Source organism: Leopardus geoffroyi, chromosome C1, assembly GCF_018350155.1.
Source record: "Leopardus geoffroyi isolate Oge1 chromosome C1, O.geoffroyi_Oge1_pat1.0, whole genome shotgun sequence".
Taxonomy (NCBI): Eukaryota; Metazoa; Chordata; class Mammalia; order Carnivora; family Felidae; genus Leopardus; species Leopardus geoffroyi.
In genome coordinates this window covers 50,607,991-50,625,686 of record NC_059328.1, presented here as the reverse complement: position 1 = coordinate 50,625,686, position 17,696 = coordinate 50,607,991, and the positions used below count along the sequence as shown (strand labels likewise).

Sequence of the window (17,696 nt, the reverse complement as noted above, 5' to 3'; positions counted from 1 at the left end):
GGTTGGTGGGTTTGAGCCCTGCATCGGGCTCTGTGCTGACAGCTCAGAGGCTGGAGCCTGCTTCAGATTCTGTATCTCCCTCTCTCTCTGCCCCTTCCTCATTTGTTCTCTCTCTCTCTCTCTCTCTCTCAAATAAATTTTAAAAAAATTAAAACTCTGCCCCAATGTAATCCATAGGAGAGCTACTCTTCAAGCTCACCTTCTAAAATAGATGATTTAAAATCAATTTGCCCTCTGTGACCCCAAAAAACAGCAACCAAGAGGACAGTTAAAACTATTAATTGATATCACTCTAAGAAGTGCTGCCATGTGATCTATAATTCAACACTCATGTGTGTGGAAACCCTAAGACTCCGGGTACAATATTGTATGTAGTGGAGAAAACACAGGTAAAACACCAGTTATACTGCTTCTGAGACCTTTCTAATCAGAAAACCCATGACATTTAACATTTATTTGATAAATATTTGATAATTGGGAGGTGTAAGTAATATGGTATAAGGGTATGATCACTTCTCGCTAGAAAAAATGGCTTCATGAAGAAAACATATTTAAGCTCAACACTATTTTATATTCTGAAGAAAATGTTGGGAAGTCTGAAGGTATCTGACCTTTACATATTTAAATAAGTACAACTTATATTCTAAACACAAAATTTATCATCAATGTATATATTTTTTAAGTAAGCTCTACACCCAACGTGCGGCTTGAACGTAGGACCCTGAGACCAAGAGTGCATGCTTTACGGACTGAGCCAGACAGGCACCCGTGGCAAACATTTGAAACTATCCGTGCAATGCTACCTGTAGGTCGCAGGTCCCAGTACAGTCTCCCTGTTGAATTAAGTGCACCGAGAGACAAGTTTGTCTCTATCTCTTTCTTTCTTTGCAGCTTGAACATACCAACACGTAAAGCCCTGATGAGTAACTTACTTGCCCTCTCAGTTGCTTGATGGACTGCTGAAGTGTAAGGATCTGATTGAAGAGAGGGCTCTTTAGTGTTTCATAAAACAGAGAGAGTTTCTCATTCTGCGATGTGTCCCCCTTCTCCTGCAGTTTCATTTTCAGCCGATCAAGAACTTGTAGGACCTGCAGTTTATCTTGTTTGAAGAAGGATAACCAGAGTACAAGTTAATCCCATCATCGTTTGAATCATTTGAATCGTTAATTCACTGATAGAACTGTGTAGCTAGCATACCTGGAGCAGGATTTTCAGGCATTTTGAATGACTGTCTTCAATCTCTTCTAAAGAAACCTAAAGAAAACTTTAAAATACAAAAGATGAATTTCAATTAGCATATACTTTTCTATAGTACTGTAAAAAAATTAAAGAAAACATCAAGAACGTTCTTCATCAAAAGACTTCACTCAGGAAATTCAAATTAAAACTACAATTTGGGGGGTGCCCGGGTGGCTCTGGCAGTTACGTGTCCGACTTTGGCTCAGGTCAGGATCTCACACTTTGTGGGTTGGAGCCCCGGGCCGCGCTCTCTGATACCGGCATACAGGCCGCTTCAGATCCTCTGTCTGTCTGTCTCTCTCTCTTTGCCCCTCCCCTCCCTCAAAAATAAAGAAACATTAAAAAAAAAAAAAAAAAAAAAAAAAAGCTACAATTTGAGGCACCGAGGTGGCTTAGCTGGTTAAGTGTCTAACCCTTGATTTCAGTTCAGATCATGATCTGACAGTTCATGGGCTCCACGCTGACAGACACAGCCTGCTTGGGATTCTCTCCTCCTCTCAAAATAAATAAATAAATATTTAAAAATACTTAAAAAAAAATACAATGAGGTGCTAAGATGGCTAAAACTAGAAAGAAAAACAGACAATTTGTTGACTGTTGACAAAGATGTGAAGCAACCAGAACTCTCATACGTCACTAGTAAGAACATAAAATGCACATACGCTTTGAAAAGTTGTTTGGTAGTTTCTTATAAAGTTAAAAATACACTTGCTGTATGACTCAGCACTTCCACTCTTAAATACTTACCCAAGAAAAATGAAAATATGAATTCACAGAAGAGCTGTATATGAAGGTTCATAGCATTTTTATTTATAAAAGCTCTGAACTACAAAACCCCAAATGTCTAATAACAGATGAGTGTACATGTTATAGAACATAAACAGAATATTCGGAAATAAAAAGGAAAAAAATTATGAATATACACAACACGGATTGTTCTCAAAAATCCCTCAAATGTTGAGTGAAAGAAACAAGACAAAAAAGGTTACAGACTGTATGATCCCATTCACATGAAGTTCAATCTATAGCTATAAATTAGTTTACCTGGGCAGGGTAGAAAGGAGCTGACTGGGAAGGGATTTGAGGGAGCTTCTGGGGGAAATGGAAATGTTCTAAGTTTTGAATGGGGTACTATTCACACAGATGCATACATTTGTCAACATTCATTGGCTTATATTCTTTAAATCAGTACATTTTATTGTATGTAAATTAACTTTAATTTTTTTTTAATGTTTATTTTTGAGAGAGACAGAGACAGACAGACACACACACACACACACACACACACACACACACACACACAGGGAGCTTGAGTAGGGGAGGAGCAGAGAGAGAGGAAGACACAGAATCCCAAGCAGGCTCCAGGCTCTAAGCTGTCAGCACAGAGCCTGACGTGGGGCTTGAACTCACGGACAGCAGATGGTGAGATCATGACTTGAGACGAAGTCGGACATTTAACCAACTGAGCCACCCAGTTGCCCCTAAATTATACTTTAATAAAGTTGATTTTGTAAAAAGGAGCCTGGGCTGGAAAAGAACATCTAAATTAAGAGATGAAGATGATTTTAGAGAGATTAGGGGGAAAAAAGTCCCCAATTGCACAAATGATCCCGGATCCAAGTGCATCTGAGTCTCCAAAAGGTAACCACCCAATATATTGGCATTTTCTGTTTTTTTAATTCCAGTGATTTATTCAAATGAATTAAATGCCTAAAATGGAACTCAACTCAAATGTAACAACTCAAAATGCTAGCAAACCCTCTGCTCTGACCAAAATGGCACTTTCAGAGCGGTCACTTATCCTAATCGTACACTAGATGGTAATAAATTATCAGAGAAACAGGAGTATTATATAGTCCAAATTTTCCTACATCAACTCTGGATACAGTTGCTGAATGAGGTCTTTATCTTCCAATTCAAGGTCACTAAGAAGAAAGCATATTAAAAGCCAGTAAGGGATGCCATCGGCACTGATAAAAGGTCCATGTATTCCATCCAAACGTTCACTGGATTCAGTGAGAAAGAATTGCTGAATAAGAGCATCACAGAAACGCTACCAATGAGCTCAGCATCTCAATTGTGCAACCTTTACAACTACCCATTGACAGGTAACTGAGTAACAAAAGACAGTTACAAAGGCACTGTCCTTTTCTATAGCAGCCTAAGGCCCAAGAGGATTGACAAGAGCAGCTTTGTGGTCATTAATACATCAACCACTCTGAAATAAAGAATGCAAGCTAAAACTATGAGATGCTATTTTTTACTGTCAAGTTGGCAATTTTTTTAAATGAATAACAGCATGTAGCATAGATGTCATGGAAAAACAGGCGGGAATATAAATTTGCACAACCTTTTAGGAGAGCAACTTAGCAATAGCTATCAATATATTAAATTTGCATTCTCTTTTACCCAGAGTATCTACTTCTGAGGGTCTCTCTTAAAGAAATACTTGCAGACGGGCACACAGATGTGTGTACAAGAATATTTACTTCATTGTTTTTAAGAACAAAACTCCTGGAAAAATTAAACTATCAAAAGTAGTCAGTCAATGGGGTGCCTGGGTGGCTCAGTTGGTTAAGCGTCCAACTTTGGCTCAGGTCATGATCTCACAGTCTGTGAGTTTGAGCCCCACGTCAGGCTCTGTGCTGACAGCTCAGAGCCTGGAACCTCAGATTCTGTGTCTCATTCTCTCTCTGCCCCTCCCCCTGCTTGTACTCTGTCTCTGTCTCTCAAAAATAAATAAATGTAAAAAAAAAAAAATTAAAAAGTACTACTTATAAAAAAAAAGTAGTCAGTCACTACAATAAAGTAGGTCTGAACGTATTGAAATGACAATGGGAGGGAAAGGGTTAACAGTAAGCCTGTGGCTCCCTCCTTCAGGGAGGGATAGCCAGCTTGATAACCAAACCCCCTCGCAAACCCTCTAAAGATTTTTAATAGGTAATAGCCCATGTTTTTAAATGTCAGGAAATACCTGATCTGTCCTAATTGCTTTTTGTAAATAATCTGAGAATATGTGGAAGTATGGGGCATGGCTGACTAGAAAATAGGAGATAATCACACAGATATTTTACATTTGTCTAACTCGTAGAGTATAAAACTCAGGATTCCCCAAAAACAAAAGGTTTCCTTATAGAAAAATGTTTCCAGGGGCGCCTAGGTGGCTCAGTCGGTTAAGCATCCGACTTCAACTCAGGTCATGATCTCACAGTTCATGGGTTTGAGCCCTGCATTGGGCTCTGTGCTGACAGCTCAGAGCCTGGAGCCTGATTCAGATTTTGTGTCTCCCTCTCTCTCTGCCCCTGCCTTGCTCATACTCTCTCTCTCTCTCTCTCTCTCTCTCTCTCTCTCTCTCTCAAATAAATACACATTAAAAAAAAAAAAGGTTTCCATATATATTGTTGAGAACTTGTCCAGTAATCTAAAACAAAACAACGTGTCCTAAGGTTGTACTTTATTCCTGTAAACAAATTAAAAATTGTGGCTGAAGTGTGTCAGAAATACATTTATATGTTACTTAATGTCTACACATAACTAGGTTTCTTAAGTGTGTTGATAATATGTCCTAAGAAGAAAAGTGACATTCTTTGGAATGCCTACTGGCTGGGTACTCCTCCAGGAAGGAATGTCTGTGCCTAACTCCTACCTGTAATCACTGAATCATGAGTAAGCTTTGGTGCTGGTTTGAAGTTTGATCTCTCATTCACATGAGCATGCTTTGACAATTCAACCCCCTATGTTAACACAGGGATATTATCTAACACTCACAACTGAATAGGGAAAACAGCAACTTTCAGGATAGGTGCATTTTCTTTTTGTGAGGGAAAAAAAAAATATGTTGGGGCATCTGGGTAGCTCAGTCCATTAAGCATGGACTCTTGATTTCGATTCAGGTTGTGATCTCACAGTGGTAAGATTGAGCCCCACATCCGGCTCCACGCTGAGCGTGGAACCTGTTTGGGATTCTCTCCACCCCTCCCCCACACACTCTCTCTCAAAACAAACTTAAAAAAAAAAAAAAAAATGGAAGCAAAATGGAACATGTCCAAGCACATATGAGAAGTTAAGGGTAGAGCTAGGACTTGAACCCAGTCTTTTTAAGTACAGCCTTCTCTCAACCACTCTGCATCAGGATACAGAACATAGTACAACCTGACCTTTGCACTCCAAAGGAAGCAAAAGACACTTAAAGCTGTTCATGGATTTTTATTTTTTAATGTTTGCTTATTTTGGAGAACAAGCTCTCTCTCATAAACAATTTATAAAAAAAAAAAATGTACTCATGCGTAGGTTTCTAGTTTTAGAAAGGTAGTCAATTTTATAGTGATAACTTCTAAAAAGTAAAAATAAGGATGCAGAGATTAAAAACTTAGACTTTTATAGATTTTAGTGCTGTTTGAACTTTATTTTAAAAGTATGTCTTAATTTTATAACTGAAAAAGACAAAAAAATAATGGCAAACGTGGCCTAGTGAGAGAGCACACAGATACAAAGATCATGACAACACAACAGGATATATCATAAGGCCTATAAATAGTAGAGGTGTGTGCCATGTACTAAGCGAAATCACAAAGGGAGAGTGACTAAGGCTGAGTGGGGATGTGTGGAATGAGAACACAGTAGAAACTTCTCTTAAAGAGAATAGGGTGTAAGAGGAGAGTGACCATTTGCCCAAGATAGTTTCAGATTACCCAGCATCATTGACAGTGTTTCATTTCACTGGCAAAAGTGTTGCAGTTGTGAATGGATAGAAAAGATGTAGCGCGTTCGCACACATGCACGCACACACACACAATGGATATTACTCAGCCATAAAAAAGAATGCGACCCTCCCATTGGGATGGACCCAAAGCTTATTATGCTAAGTGAAATAAGTCAAAGAAAGACAAATGGAATCTAAAAAAATGAGTAACAACAACAACAACCTCTTAAATACAGAGAACAAACTGATGGTTGCCAGAGGGGAGGTGGGTGGAGGGATGGGTAAACAGAAGATTAAAAAGGTACAAACTCCCAGTTACAGATTTAAAAAATTTTAAGTATTACAGTTTGAATGAAATATAGGGATGCCCTTGGTCAGTGGTTCTCAAATTTTAGCAGGCATCAGAATCACCTGGATGGCTTGTTGAAACACAAGCTGGGGGGGCGGGGGGGGGGGGGCTACCCTCCAGAGTTTCTGATTGTGCAGGTCTGAAGTGAGCCAGAGAATTCGCATTTCAAACAAAGTTCCCATGTTACCCTGAGGCTGCTATAGCCTAGAGACCACAATTGGAGAACCACAGTACACAGGCATAAAAATGCATGATTCTCCGTAAGAATATTAACCAGCTTTAAATGACGTATTGTATATAAAGTCTCTGAAAATAGGGCAAAAAAATAGTTGGCTTTTGTTTTTACTGCAGATGTGGACTGCAAATTGATGTTTGGCTCACAAAGAGATAAGTACCAAAATTGGTACTTAAAAACCATGCAGTGTGGCACAGTCATGTTTATTCAATGTAGTAATAAAAACTTGACTTTTTAAAAAATCTCCTTGTTCTAACAATTCATTTTTGTAACAAATTATGTTACAAAAATATCAGTCCTTGAAAGACTGGGGGTGCAGGGGAACCCTGATCTCTTACCACTGACAGTTTAAGAAGCACAGACTTAAATAGACTTTGAGAGGGTCCTTGTAAATAATGTTAAGTAGACTGGTCTTTATCCTGTAAGCAACAGGAAGTAATTAAAGGCTTTTAAGTAGGGAAGTATTGAGTCCAGATTTCTATTTAAAAAGGTAATTCTGGTAATAGGATAGATTAGTGGTATTCAAACATTCCCATCAGTGAAAATATGTGGACTATTCACCTTATTTTTTATAATTATAAACACATATCACTATTATTTACATGTCATATGTTTTAAAACATAAATAAAATAAAAAATACCATGACAGTAAGATAAAAGCACTAAAAAAGTAAGGTTTTCTTGTCATCTTCCCATCTTCCCAATTGAATCATCCTGTGCATTTTGGAAACCACGGTGGTAGAGTATGCTTCCGGAAACGCTAAGGGTAGACAATGGGTGGTCATCCAACCCTCTGACTCATATTTAATTACTGGAAGGGTTACTGGAAAATTACTACAATTCCATCGTGTTAGGGAATATCTAGGGAAGGCCACTAAAGCCTTAAGAGCATATGACGACAGAAGGAAGAAATGCCCTAACTCTAGAGCTGAACATCCAGTAATCAGCACGTAGGCTAAATGGCCTCTCATTTCATGGTCCTAAGAAATCTTCAACCAAACAACTTTGATCTATTCGGCTAGGCTAAGAAATAAGGCTTACAGCAAGGAATCTCAAGTTTGTTTAAACATGGTAAAGTGGAGTCTAGCTTGTCAGAGATAGACCACCTAAAATCAGTCATAGCCTAGACATTAAAATGCCACGGTGTGCCACTGTCCTCATAGTCATACAGCCTCCAGAGAAGTAGTTATTATGCTCAGCTTCCACTCCATCATTGATCAAGTGAGTTTGAGCCATGAATTTTTCATGTCTGGTTCACTGTAGGATTTGACTGAAGGAAATTATTATAATATTGTGGCTTTTTTTTTTATACCCATGCCTTTAGCCATTAACAATTAATGGAGTATGTGAAAAAAAAAAAAAAAGCTGATGCAGAGATAGAAATGTAATTTGACTTAAATTTCCAGGTGGAGGAAACTTATTGAATTGATTTATTAATCTCCTCAGTTCAAGAATTTAACCAAACTAAGGACCCTGGTAAACACACTTTTCAGATTCCCAATAGCACATGGAATAGAACACACCGGGACAAATTTGGAGGGAAAAAAGATCACTGGCAGTCAGCTTGGCAAAGTACAGGTATTCAGCATCTAACTGCAGATGTGAATTGGGAGATCACAATGAAAGGCCTCACTGGGAATTCCCCAGAGCCAACCAGGGAGTTTGAACAACCTAAAAGCTATTAACTGTAAAAACGAAGTCATGATTTCAGAAGTTGCTCAAAATCAGAAGGTCAAGACCAACTAAGTTTCTATTGCTTCCTTAGGAGTACAAAGCCCAGGTGGTTATCCAATTATCATGCCTTTTGTTCTCAAAGCTCAGTATTTGTAAGGTATCAATTGAATGGAAAACAAACTCTCCTAGCCAAAGTAAACACATCTGCTACCATGCTAATGCAGATTCAAGACAGTTGTCATAGTCTTGTGCCCCTATCAAATGACAAGGCCTTTTGTAAACCCTTTAAATGTAAATGATAATGTATTTTTGGCTGCTGTCAAAACACTATATTCTTGGCATTCTGAAAACATATACAAATTCCAGAAAGATCTTGATATTTGGGGGTCATGTGCTTAAGCTATAGCCAATCCTTAATTAAGTCCACTTAGGGGCACCTGGGTGGCTCAGTTGGCTAAGCGTCTGACTTCAGCTCAGGTCATGATCTAGGGTTCATGGGTTTGAGCCCTGCGTCTAGCTCTGTGCTTTAGATTCTGTGTCTCCCCCTCTCTGCCCCTCCCCCCTCATGCTCTGTTTCTCAAAAATAAATATTAAAATGTTTTTAATTAAGTCCATTTAATGCTATTCAGAATATATAGAAGTTGAAGATAAATAATACCATGTTAAACTCAGAATCAGAACTGAAAATTGAGTCAGTTCTCCAGAATAATTCAGTTGGCGATACACTAATTTTCTTATTGAACTATTCAAAGTTAATCAATGCATATCAATACTCTCTGTGATTGGCTACCATGTGAGAGTGAAGCTAAACTGTTTTATAGTATGCTTTTGTATTTCTGATGGTGGCACTTTTCTCTAATAATTGACAAAAACAAGAAAAACCAAATCAGGGCAATGTTCACCCTTATGGATCTCTATATAGCCAGTCCCTCACTGAAAAGACCCAGGCATTCATAAATGATTAGTTTCCACCTCAAATAATCAGTTCAATTCTCCCCACACTGTAGGCTGTATGCCTTTCTGTCCAGAAATATGGTCATGGCATTTTTGACATGCTTGGGATACTCAAAACAGTCGCAGCAAATTGTGAAATAGACAAAACTAGGCTTTGGACACCCTTCCCACCAATGTTCACCCTCCCTTTTTCTCCTGACCTTTTTCCCAATCCATTTTATCAGTCACTAAATCAGGTAACTCAACTTTTGGTGTTTACTATGCACCAAATTCAAGGTCTTTCATTCTGTAAAACATCTCATTTATCTTAATTAACAACGTAGTATTATCACCCCATATTGCAAATGCAGAGACCTTCCTACAATTTCAAAACAACAAAGGGGAAATTTGACCTTGGGAGGAGGGAAGGTCAACTGTTAATGATTTTAAAAACAGGTGTCAGATATTTCACAACAGAGTGAAAATGTCTGTCAACCCCTCAACTCACCTTCCTCTCCTACCATGCTCTGCCTGGGAGCTTCATTAAAATCTCCAGAAAGTAACTCCTAGGGCACCGACTACCCTACTCAGGCAGAAGCCCCACCCTGCCCCTATTGTCAAAGTCATGCCCATCAGTTAGTGGCCAAAGCTAAATGAAAAACGTTCTGCACCTGAAAGCTACCTACCAGCTAGGCAAGATGTGCAAAACACCAAAAGTACGGGACTCTGGTTTTGTTTTTCGAGTAAGGCCAACATAAGAGAATGCTCATCTCATGGAAATTTTACTAAATTTTGTTTTTAAAGTTTATTTATTTTGAGAGAAAGCTTGCACATGCAGGGAAGAGGCAGAGAGAGAGAGAGAGAGAGAGAGAGAGAGAATGAATGAATCCCAAGCAGGCTCCCTGCTGTCAGTGCAGAGCCCAACGTGGGGCTCAGTCTCACAAACTGTGAAACATCATGACCTGAGCAGAAACCAAGAGTTGGTGGCTTAACTGACTGAGCCATCCAAATGCTCCCACTAATTTCTTTTAACCTGAAGGCAGCTTCACAAATGCATGTCATCAACATAACATAAACAGAATTAAAATCTGAAATTCTTTTTTTTTTTAATGTTTATTTTTGAGAGAGAGAGACAGAGACAGAGTGAGAGCAGGGGAGGGGCAGAGAGAGAGGGAGACACAGAATCCTAAGCAGGCTCCAGGCTCTGAGCTGTCAGCAGAGACCAATGCGGAGGTTTGAACTCAACAACTGCAAGATTATGACCTGGGCTGAAGTAGAAAGCTTAACCGACTGAGTCACCCAGGAGCCCCTTAAACCTGAAATTCTTCCTTTTGTAAAAAAAAAAAAATTTTTAATGTTTATTTATTTTTGAGAGAGAGAGAGAGAGAGAGGGAGAGAGAAACAGCATGAGTCGGGGAGGACCAGAGAGACAGGGAAGCACAGAATCTGAAGCAGGCTCCAGGCTTTGAACTGTCAGTTACAGAGCCCGATGCAGGGCTTAAACCCGTGAACCATGAGATCATGACCTGAGTTGAAGTCGGACGCTTAACCGACTGAGCCACTCGGGCACCCCTCAAGTCTGAAATTCTTTAAAGATTTTTCTTTTATGCTTATTTTTGAGAGAGAGAGAGAGAGATAAGAGACAGAGCACAGTGGGGGAGGGGCAGAGACAGTGGGAGACACAGAATCCAAAGTAGGCTCCAGGCTCTGACCTGTCAGCACAGAACCTGACGCGGGTCTCGAACTCACCATGAGATCATGACCTGGACCATAGGCACCCCAAATCTGAAATTCTTAACCACACACTACATGTAAACATGTTTGTTTACAACATTATTGTTCGATGGTTTTTAAACTATATAAATGGTGAACGTACTGTACATTTATCCTGCAGCAATTTGTTTTACCTTAACTTTACAATGTTAAGATTTAGTCATGGAGCACCTGGGTGGCTCAAGTCAGCTGAGCAGCCCACTCTTGATTTCGGCTCAGGTCATGATCCCAGGGTCATGGGGCTTGATTCCACATCAGGTTCCGCACTGAATGGGGAGCCTGCTTGAGATTCTATTTCTCTCTCTCTCTCTGTCCCCCTCTCCCTCACTCGTGCACACTCTCTAAAATAAAAATAAATAAAATTTAAAGATATAAATAAAAATGTCTCCTTTCTGACCACAAGCTTTGCCTTCTAAAAATAAAATAAAATTAGTCATGATGATACACATAGCTTCTTTTCATTTACTATAACTACTATATAGTATTCCACTCTAGGAATCCATGATTTCTTCACCCAATCTCCTGTGGATGGGTATTTGGATGGTTTCCTACTGGTGACAAACACAAAAACAGGATGAAGCTAAATACCTACCTCAATAATATACTCCTTTCCAGTATTGATTCAATAACCAATGCATAAAATAAGATTCTATAGCCTATGAACTTTGAAATCATGGAGACCTGGTTTCTACTGCTGGGACCAGCTCTGTGTTCTTATGCCAGTTGTTTAAATTTCCCTATACTTCAGATTCCTCATTTGTATAATAGTTAATGAAAACTACTACATATGTACAGTTGGAAGGACTAAATAAGGTATTGTAAAACATTCAGCCTGGCACACGGTGTACATTCAATGAATAAGAGCTACTATTGTTATTAACATCTCTTTTCAACCAAAATTATTTAAGATATTTTAAGGGCTTCAGAAAAACTATTGTAGCTGAGATTTTGCTATGTACTCATTAACGATTATTTCTCAGAAGACTAAACTATAAAAATGTTCACTAATGCAATATATACAAGGAGGGGGAGTGGGAAGGCCTATAACTTGGGAATAAAAAAAAACCTGTTTATAGGTAGGAATGTAAGTGCTTCAGTCAACTAAACCCTCTTAAGGATAAACATACTCATACTGAATCCTAACCCAGTGCTGTTCAATAGAAAAACAATGTGAGCCACATAAGTAATCTTTTTTAATATTTAAATTTTTCTAGTAGCTGCATGAAAAATGTTAAAAGCAACAGGGTAAGTTAATTTTAATTTTTTTTAATGTTTATTTTTGAGAGACAGAGCACAAGTGAGGCAGGGGCAGAGAGGGGGGACAGAGAATCTGAAGCTGGCTCTGCACTGACAGCAGTGTACCCCATGTGGGGCTCGAACTCATGAACCACGAGATCATGACCTGAGCCAAAGTCTGGCACTCAACTGACTGAGCCACCCAGGCGCCCCAGGGAAAATTAATTTTAATAATATATTTTGCTTCACCCAAAATATACAAACATTTCAATATATAAATATAACAAGTTCTTTTTTTACACTAAACCTTCAAAATTTGACGTGCATTTTTACATTTACATCACCATCTCAAATGGCCCTATTTGAAGTGCCCAATAGTCACATGTACAAGTAGCTAACCATGTTGACAGCAGTTTTAACCTATGGCTTTTCAGAAAGATCCCTGTACAGTGTTTTTAGCAAAGATGTTTATTTAACAGCTAATATGGTCTCTAGGCCTTTCATCAAAGTAACTCACAACCTTCAGTTCTTCCCAATAAAAATAGCACAACTCCCTAATTTTATCAGAATTAAACATCACAGTGGAAGAGCACAAAGGGGGGAAATAATGGCTCACGGTTTACAAGATACATTCTTAAAAAGATTTAATTTCAACCTCCCCCGAGCTCAGTGAGGTAGATCATTTACAGATGAGAAAACAGAGGACCAGGGTTATGTGACTTGCCAAGTTATATGGTAAATGGACTCAATACCATGTCTCCAAAATCCAGTCTACACCGTTGTGCACAGCAAAACAGAAGTGAAACTTTCATGTTCAGCATAGATCCATCCCAGTGACTAAAGTGTATTGACAGGCTCTAAATTTCTATTTGCACCAGAACCTAAAATGAGGGCTTAAAAAAAGCATCCAAATCTACACAAAAACATCGGAGTATGAGAAAAACACAGCAATGGTCAAACAATATAAAGGCGGAATGATTCTCTCAAAAATACACTACCAAGATGAACAAAATCTTTACAAATTAAACCCAATTTTGATTTCACCAACCTAATGTATTTTTGTTACACTTTAACAAAGCAAGTAAACTCAGAATACTTGGTTGTTTAGTTTAAGGACTAGCATTAAATGTTTTTTAGGTTTTTTTAATGTTTGTTTTTGAGAGCAAGAGAGCATGTGAGGAGGGGAGGGGCAAAAAGAGGGGGAGGTAAGACGTGAGCTGAAATGAAGACTCGTCCCTTAACAGACTGAGCAACCCAGGCACCTCCAGTAACAAAGGTGTTTTGTTTTGTTTTTAATGTTTGTTTGTTTGTTTTCTTTTTTGAGAGAGAGACAGAGAGTGTGAGCAGGGGAGGGGCAGAGAGAGGGAGACACAGAATCCAAAGTAGGCTCCAGGCTCTGAGCTGTCAGCATAGAGTGCAACATGGGGCTGGAAGCCACTATGAGATCATGACCTGAGCCAAAGTTGGATGCTTAACCGACTGAGCCACCCATGCGCCCCAAAAGCTTTTAAGTAAAAATGCAATTACAAGGATTACTGAATGCTGAACCCATCTCAGAATCACAAGGTTCCAAAAGTGAAGTCACTATGGGAAAATACACAGGTTTCCCTTTTTAAGAATACTAACTGAAAGATAATATACCATAATTTTATTAGTGGTTACTTCCAGTGGTAGGTGGGTTTGTGTATGCTTTTACCTCCTTTTATAAAAATCCTCTTCAATTTTCTATGATGCATATAGGATGTTTATAGTTTAATATTCATACATGACTTAAACTTAGGCCTTTAGGGTTGCCTGTTTGGCTCATCAGATAGAGCATGAAACTCTTGATCTCCCCAGGTGGTGAGTTTTGGCCCCATCTTGGGAGTAGAGTTCACTTAGAAAATAATAAACGTATTTAGGGTATTAAACACAGATAAGAGCTTAGTACAATTTCTTTTCCATTTTTAAACACAACTATTATTCTAATGCTAAGGTCATCTTATGTGACTGTTAACAGGATCTCAATTAGCAAGAGCAAATCTCTTCAGAATAGTTTGCAAATTCTATCTCAGAAAGTACCTTCCAGCTCTGGTATTTATTAACTTTGTAATTATTTTAAATTTTTAATAATCTTTATATAGGCCACAGGGGCCGGGAAACATCAAGTTCATTTTAGTTAAAAGTCACAATCCCCCGGTTCCAATACTGCAAAATGAAGCAATTTGAGTTTTTACAACCACTAGCTTTTTTCTAAAAAAGATGTGTACAGGGGCGCCTGGGTGGCTCAGTTGGTTCAGGTCACCATCTTGCCGTTTTTGAGTTCGAGCCTTGGGTCTGGGTCTGTGCTGACAGCTGGGCGCCTGCTTCAGATTCTCTCTCAAAAACAAGTAACATTAAAAAATTAAAAAAAAAATTTAAACAATGTGTACAAATGAGTTGGCAGCCAATAGGAGCTTAGACAGCCTAGAATGTGGTGTTACCATTCTCGGCATAACGGAGATTTCTTCTTCTAGGTCTCCAGAAGGCTTCTTCATTAATTTAAGAAACACATGCTTGTTGCATAGCTATCAACGGCCAGAGTCTAAATACAGCTGAGAAGCTAGCTAGAGACATAGGGCCCTGAAAGTCGAACTCTTTCAATCGCAGAGACAAACCAGTAAACAACTAATTTGAATCCAAAGTGAGAAGAACCATCTGGAGATACGACAAAGTGCCAAGCGAACGCTCCTGGGGGAGATTAATTTGGCACTCCTGCTAGGTGTGCTAGCCGGGCTGGGGCGCCTGGGGTGGGGGAAGGGGTAGGATTTGAAAATGTTTTCCTGAGCTTGACTTAAAAGCAGGAATCCAGAAATTCCCCCAAAGGCTGGAGGCCACGGTACTTTCCATCTGATCCTCCCCCATCTGAAAAGGGAGGTTAGCAGAGCCCGAGCCTGACCGCCGTCCTGGGAACGCGGCTACGTGACCATCGGGCACCCAGAGGAGGCCAGGGCCAATTCGTCCACTCAGACGAGATCTGGGAACCCCCTTCTTCTCCGGACCCCCGTGGCAGGCCACCACCTGTTCACTCCTCTCGCCGTCACCAGTGGAGGAAGACTCCGCCCAGCTGTGGGGCCAAGCGCAGGCACCGATCTGGGTGCAAACTGTGATCCCTGCCAATCCCGGAACAGAAGTGGGCCGAGATTTGAGGGCCGGCAGGGCCTGCTGAGGCGGGGCGGCACCGCGGCCGGCGGCCGGGTGCCCCCAGAGAGCTGTGCACCCAGCCGCGGGGACGCCCACGTTGGGGTCACCAGGGCCCCGCGCGGCAGGACTGCGCCCCGCACCCTCCGTGGGCCTGGCGCGGCGTTCAGCGGCGCCCTGGGTCTCCAGGGCGCACCTCCTCCCGAAGGGCGGGCGGAGGGCGCGCCGGCTGCAGGGAAGGCGGGCTCCACACTGCAAGACGAGCGGCCCCGCACCGGCCTCTGGACGCTGGGACCACCACCCCACACCGCACGCGCCCGCACAGCCCGGACCCCTGCTTTACCTGGTCCCGCAGCGGCGCGGGCGGGAGCGAGCGGGCCGGCTCGGCGTCAGCCCTCCCTCACCTGGGCGGAAGTGAGAGGCCCTGGGTGACCGCGCCTCACCTGGCAGGCCCTTCCCTCGCACCGACCCTCCCCGCCCGGGGCGGGGCGCCGGGGTGGCGCGGGCGGGGGAGCCTGGGCACTGGGAGGCCGAGTCCCGGGAGGGGAGCGCGGGGGCGGGGGCGGTGGGCTTCCCTGTTTTCTGCAGGTGGAGTTCGTCTGCGCGAGGGAGGGTTACAAATGCTGGAAAAGGGGGGTCTGGGGGCCGCATGGGCAGGTGAAATGCCAAGTGGTGGGGGCGGTTGGCGCTAATGGGGTGGGGAGATCCGGCCGGACAGGTGTTGTTGAAGGGCTGAGAGGAGAGCGTGACCCAAGGTCGAGCAAATGGAAGGATATGATGAAAGAACTTGGCCAGACCGGCTGAGTCCTCCATGGTCCCTCTCCTTTCTGTTTCGTCATATCTTCCTTGTGTTTTCTTTATTGTCTGACCCAACATTAAATTCTAAGAAGTATACCTGGGGAAATTTAGTTGGGAAATAAAGGAATATGGAGTATTCCTGCAATATGCCGGGCACTAGCTTATACAGATCTCATTTTCCTTAGTGAAGAAATTGATGGAAGAACTGCGCTCCTGATAGGTTACGTGATTTGCCCAAAGTTTGGGACCACATGGGATCGTCTGACTCTAGGTCCAGCGTTGACTTCACTAGACATCTTAACGTTCTTATTCTTGTTACCGTAACTTGACTTTGAGAAAGATCTGTGTAAAACCTACAATTCCCCTGTCTTTATTCCACTCTCTTTAATGTAACTAACAATTTTTATGATAGGCCTTTTACTTTGTATAATAAGGTCCATGCATTAACCATAAAGAAAATCAGTCTTCAGGTCTGTATTCATTGAATAAATGCGGTGTTTGTTAGGCACAGTGCTTACAAAATGTTAAAAAAAAAAAAAAAAGATACCTGTCCTCAAGGAAGATGAGGTATATATACAAAACACCTGCAACATAAGAACATTTGTTGTAATATAATTTATAGTGTTGTTAGTTTGCTTGTTTTCAAGGATATATTGCTTCCTAGGCCTCCTAAAAAGAGATACACAATTGCAGCATGGCCCTGCCTCTTAGGAACTATTAAGGGAAATAAATTTATACAGTAACTTAGATTACCAAATAGAATGAACCTAGAACTTCTGCAAGATAAAGAGATTATGCTTGTTGAAATCATCTGTTAGGACCTAAACAGATTTTTTACCGGTGTTTGGGATTAAGGTAAAATGGAGAAGGTAATGTTTCCCAAGGCACTGGTGCAGCATACAGGTGGGGACCAATTAATCTTGAAGCATCACTTTGCAAGCATTGCGTCTCTTCTTACTCTAACATGTGATGGTGGTTTTGAATGTATTTCCCCTTTCCCCCAAAATAACATGTCTTTGAATTGATCATGAAACAAAGTTCAAGCTTCTTAATATGCAAGATCTTCTAAATTCTACCCCCTCTTGCTGACTCTTCAACCTATTCTCCCACTTAACATCTCCAAGATCCTACTCTGGCCAAACAAGTCTGGTTATGGCCTTAGAATCACCACACCAGGGCTTTTCTGTTGCTTATTCCTACTCTTTCCCAAGGGTGGAATGTCCTGCAAGCCCCACCATTCCCCCCAGGGCTAGACTCAAGTCTCTGCTCTAAAGAGAAGCTGCCTCCATGACTACTCCAGCAAACATCCCTCTAACCACATTTAATCTAATTTTCTCCACATTTTTATGTTAATTTAATGTGAGCTTTCCTTTGACTCTTTCCTGGAATTAAAAAAAAAAATTTTTTTTTTTTGCATTTTATTCAATGAAAATTTATTCAGCGATTTTTAAGGAGCTTACTCTATGGTGAACATTTTCTGGCACTGATTTGGTTTGTGTTTGTTTTAATCTCCTAGAACCCTCCAGTGTCTTATTCATAGAATAATGAAGACAGACAAAATTTTTAAGAACACCTCTGTGCAATCAGAAGATCTGAGC

At 40.8% G+C, this 17,696-nt stretch overlaps 1 protein-coding gene across 5 annotated transcripts in view; it reads right to left on the bottom strand.

Annotated features, from left to right (window-relative positions):
- The window catches only part of PATJ (PATJ crumbs cell polarity complex component), a 364,334-nt gene extending 348,580 nt beyond the window's left edge, over window positions 1-15,754 (bottom strand). For all 5 annotated transcript variants that reach the window (XM_045477622.1, XM_045477623.1, XM_045477626.1 and 2 more), the window contains exons 1-3: window positions 15,644-15,754; window positions 1,198-1,254; window positions 933-1,099 (exon numbers count right to left, since the gene is read on the bottom strand). In XM_045477622.1, coding sequence (XP_045333578.1) covers window positions 933-1,099; window positions 1,198-1,219 — 189 coding nt within the window. In that variant the 5' untranslated portion in view covers window positions 1,220-1,254; window positions 15,644-15,754. The remainder of the gene's footprint in view (window positions 1-932; window positions 1,100-1,197; window positions 1,255-15,643) is intronic.
- Window positions 15,755-17,696: the final 1,942 nt, after the last annotated feature.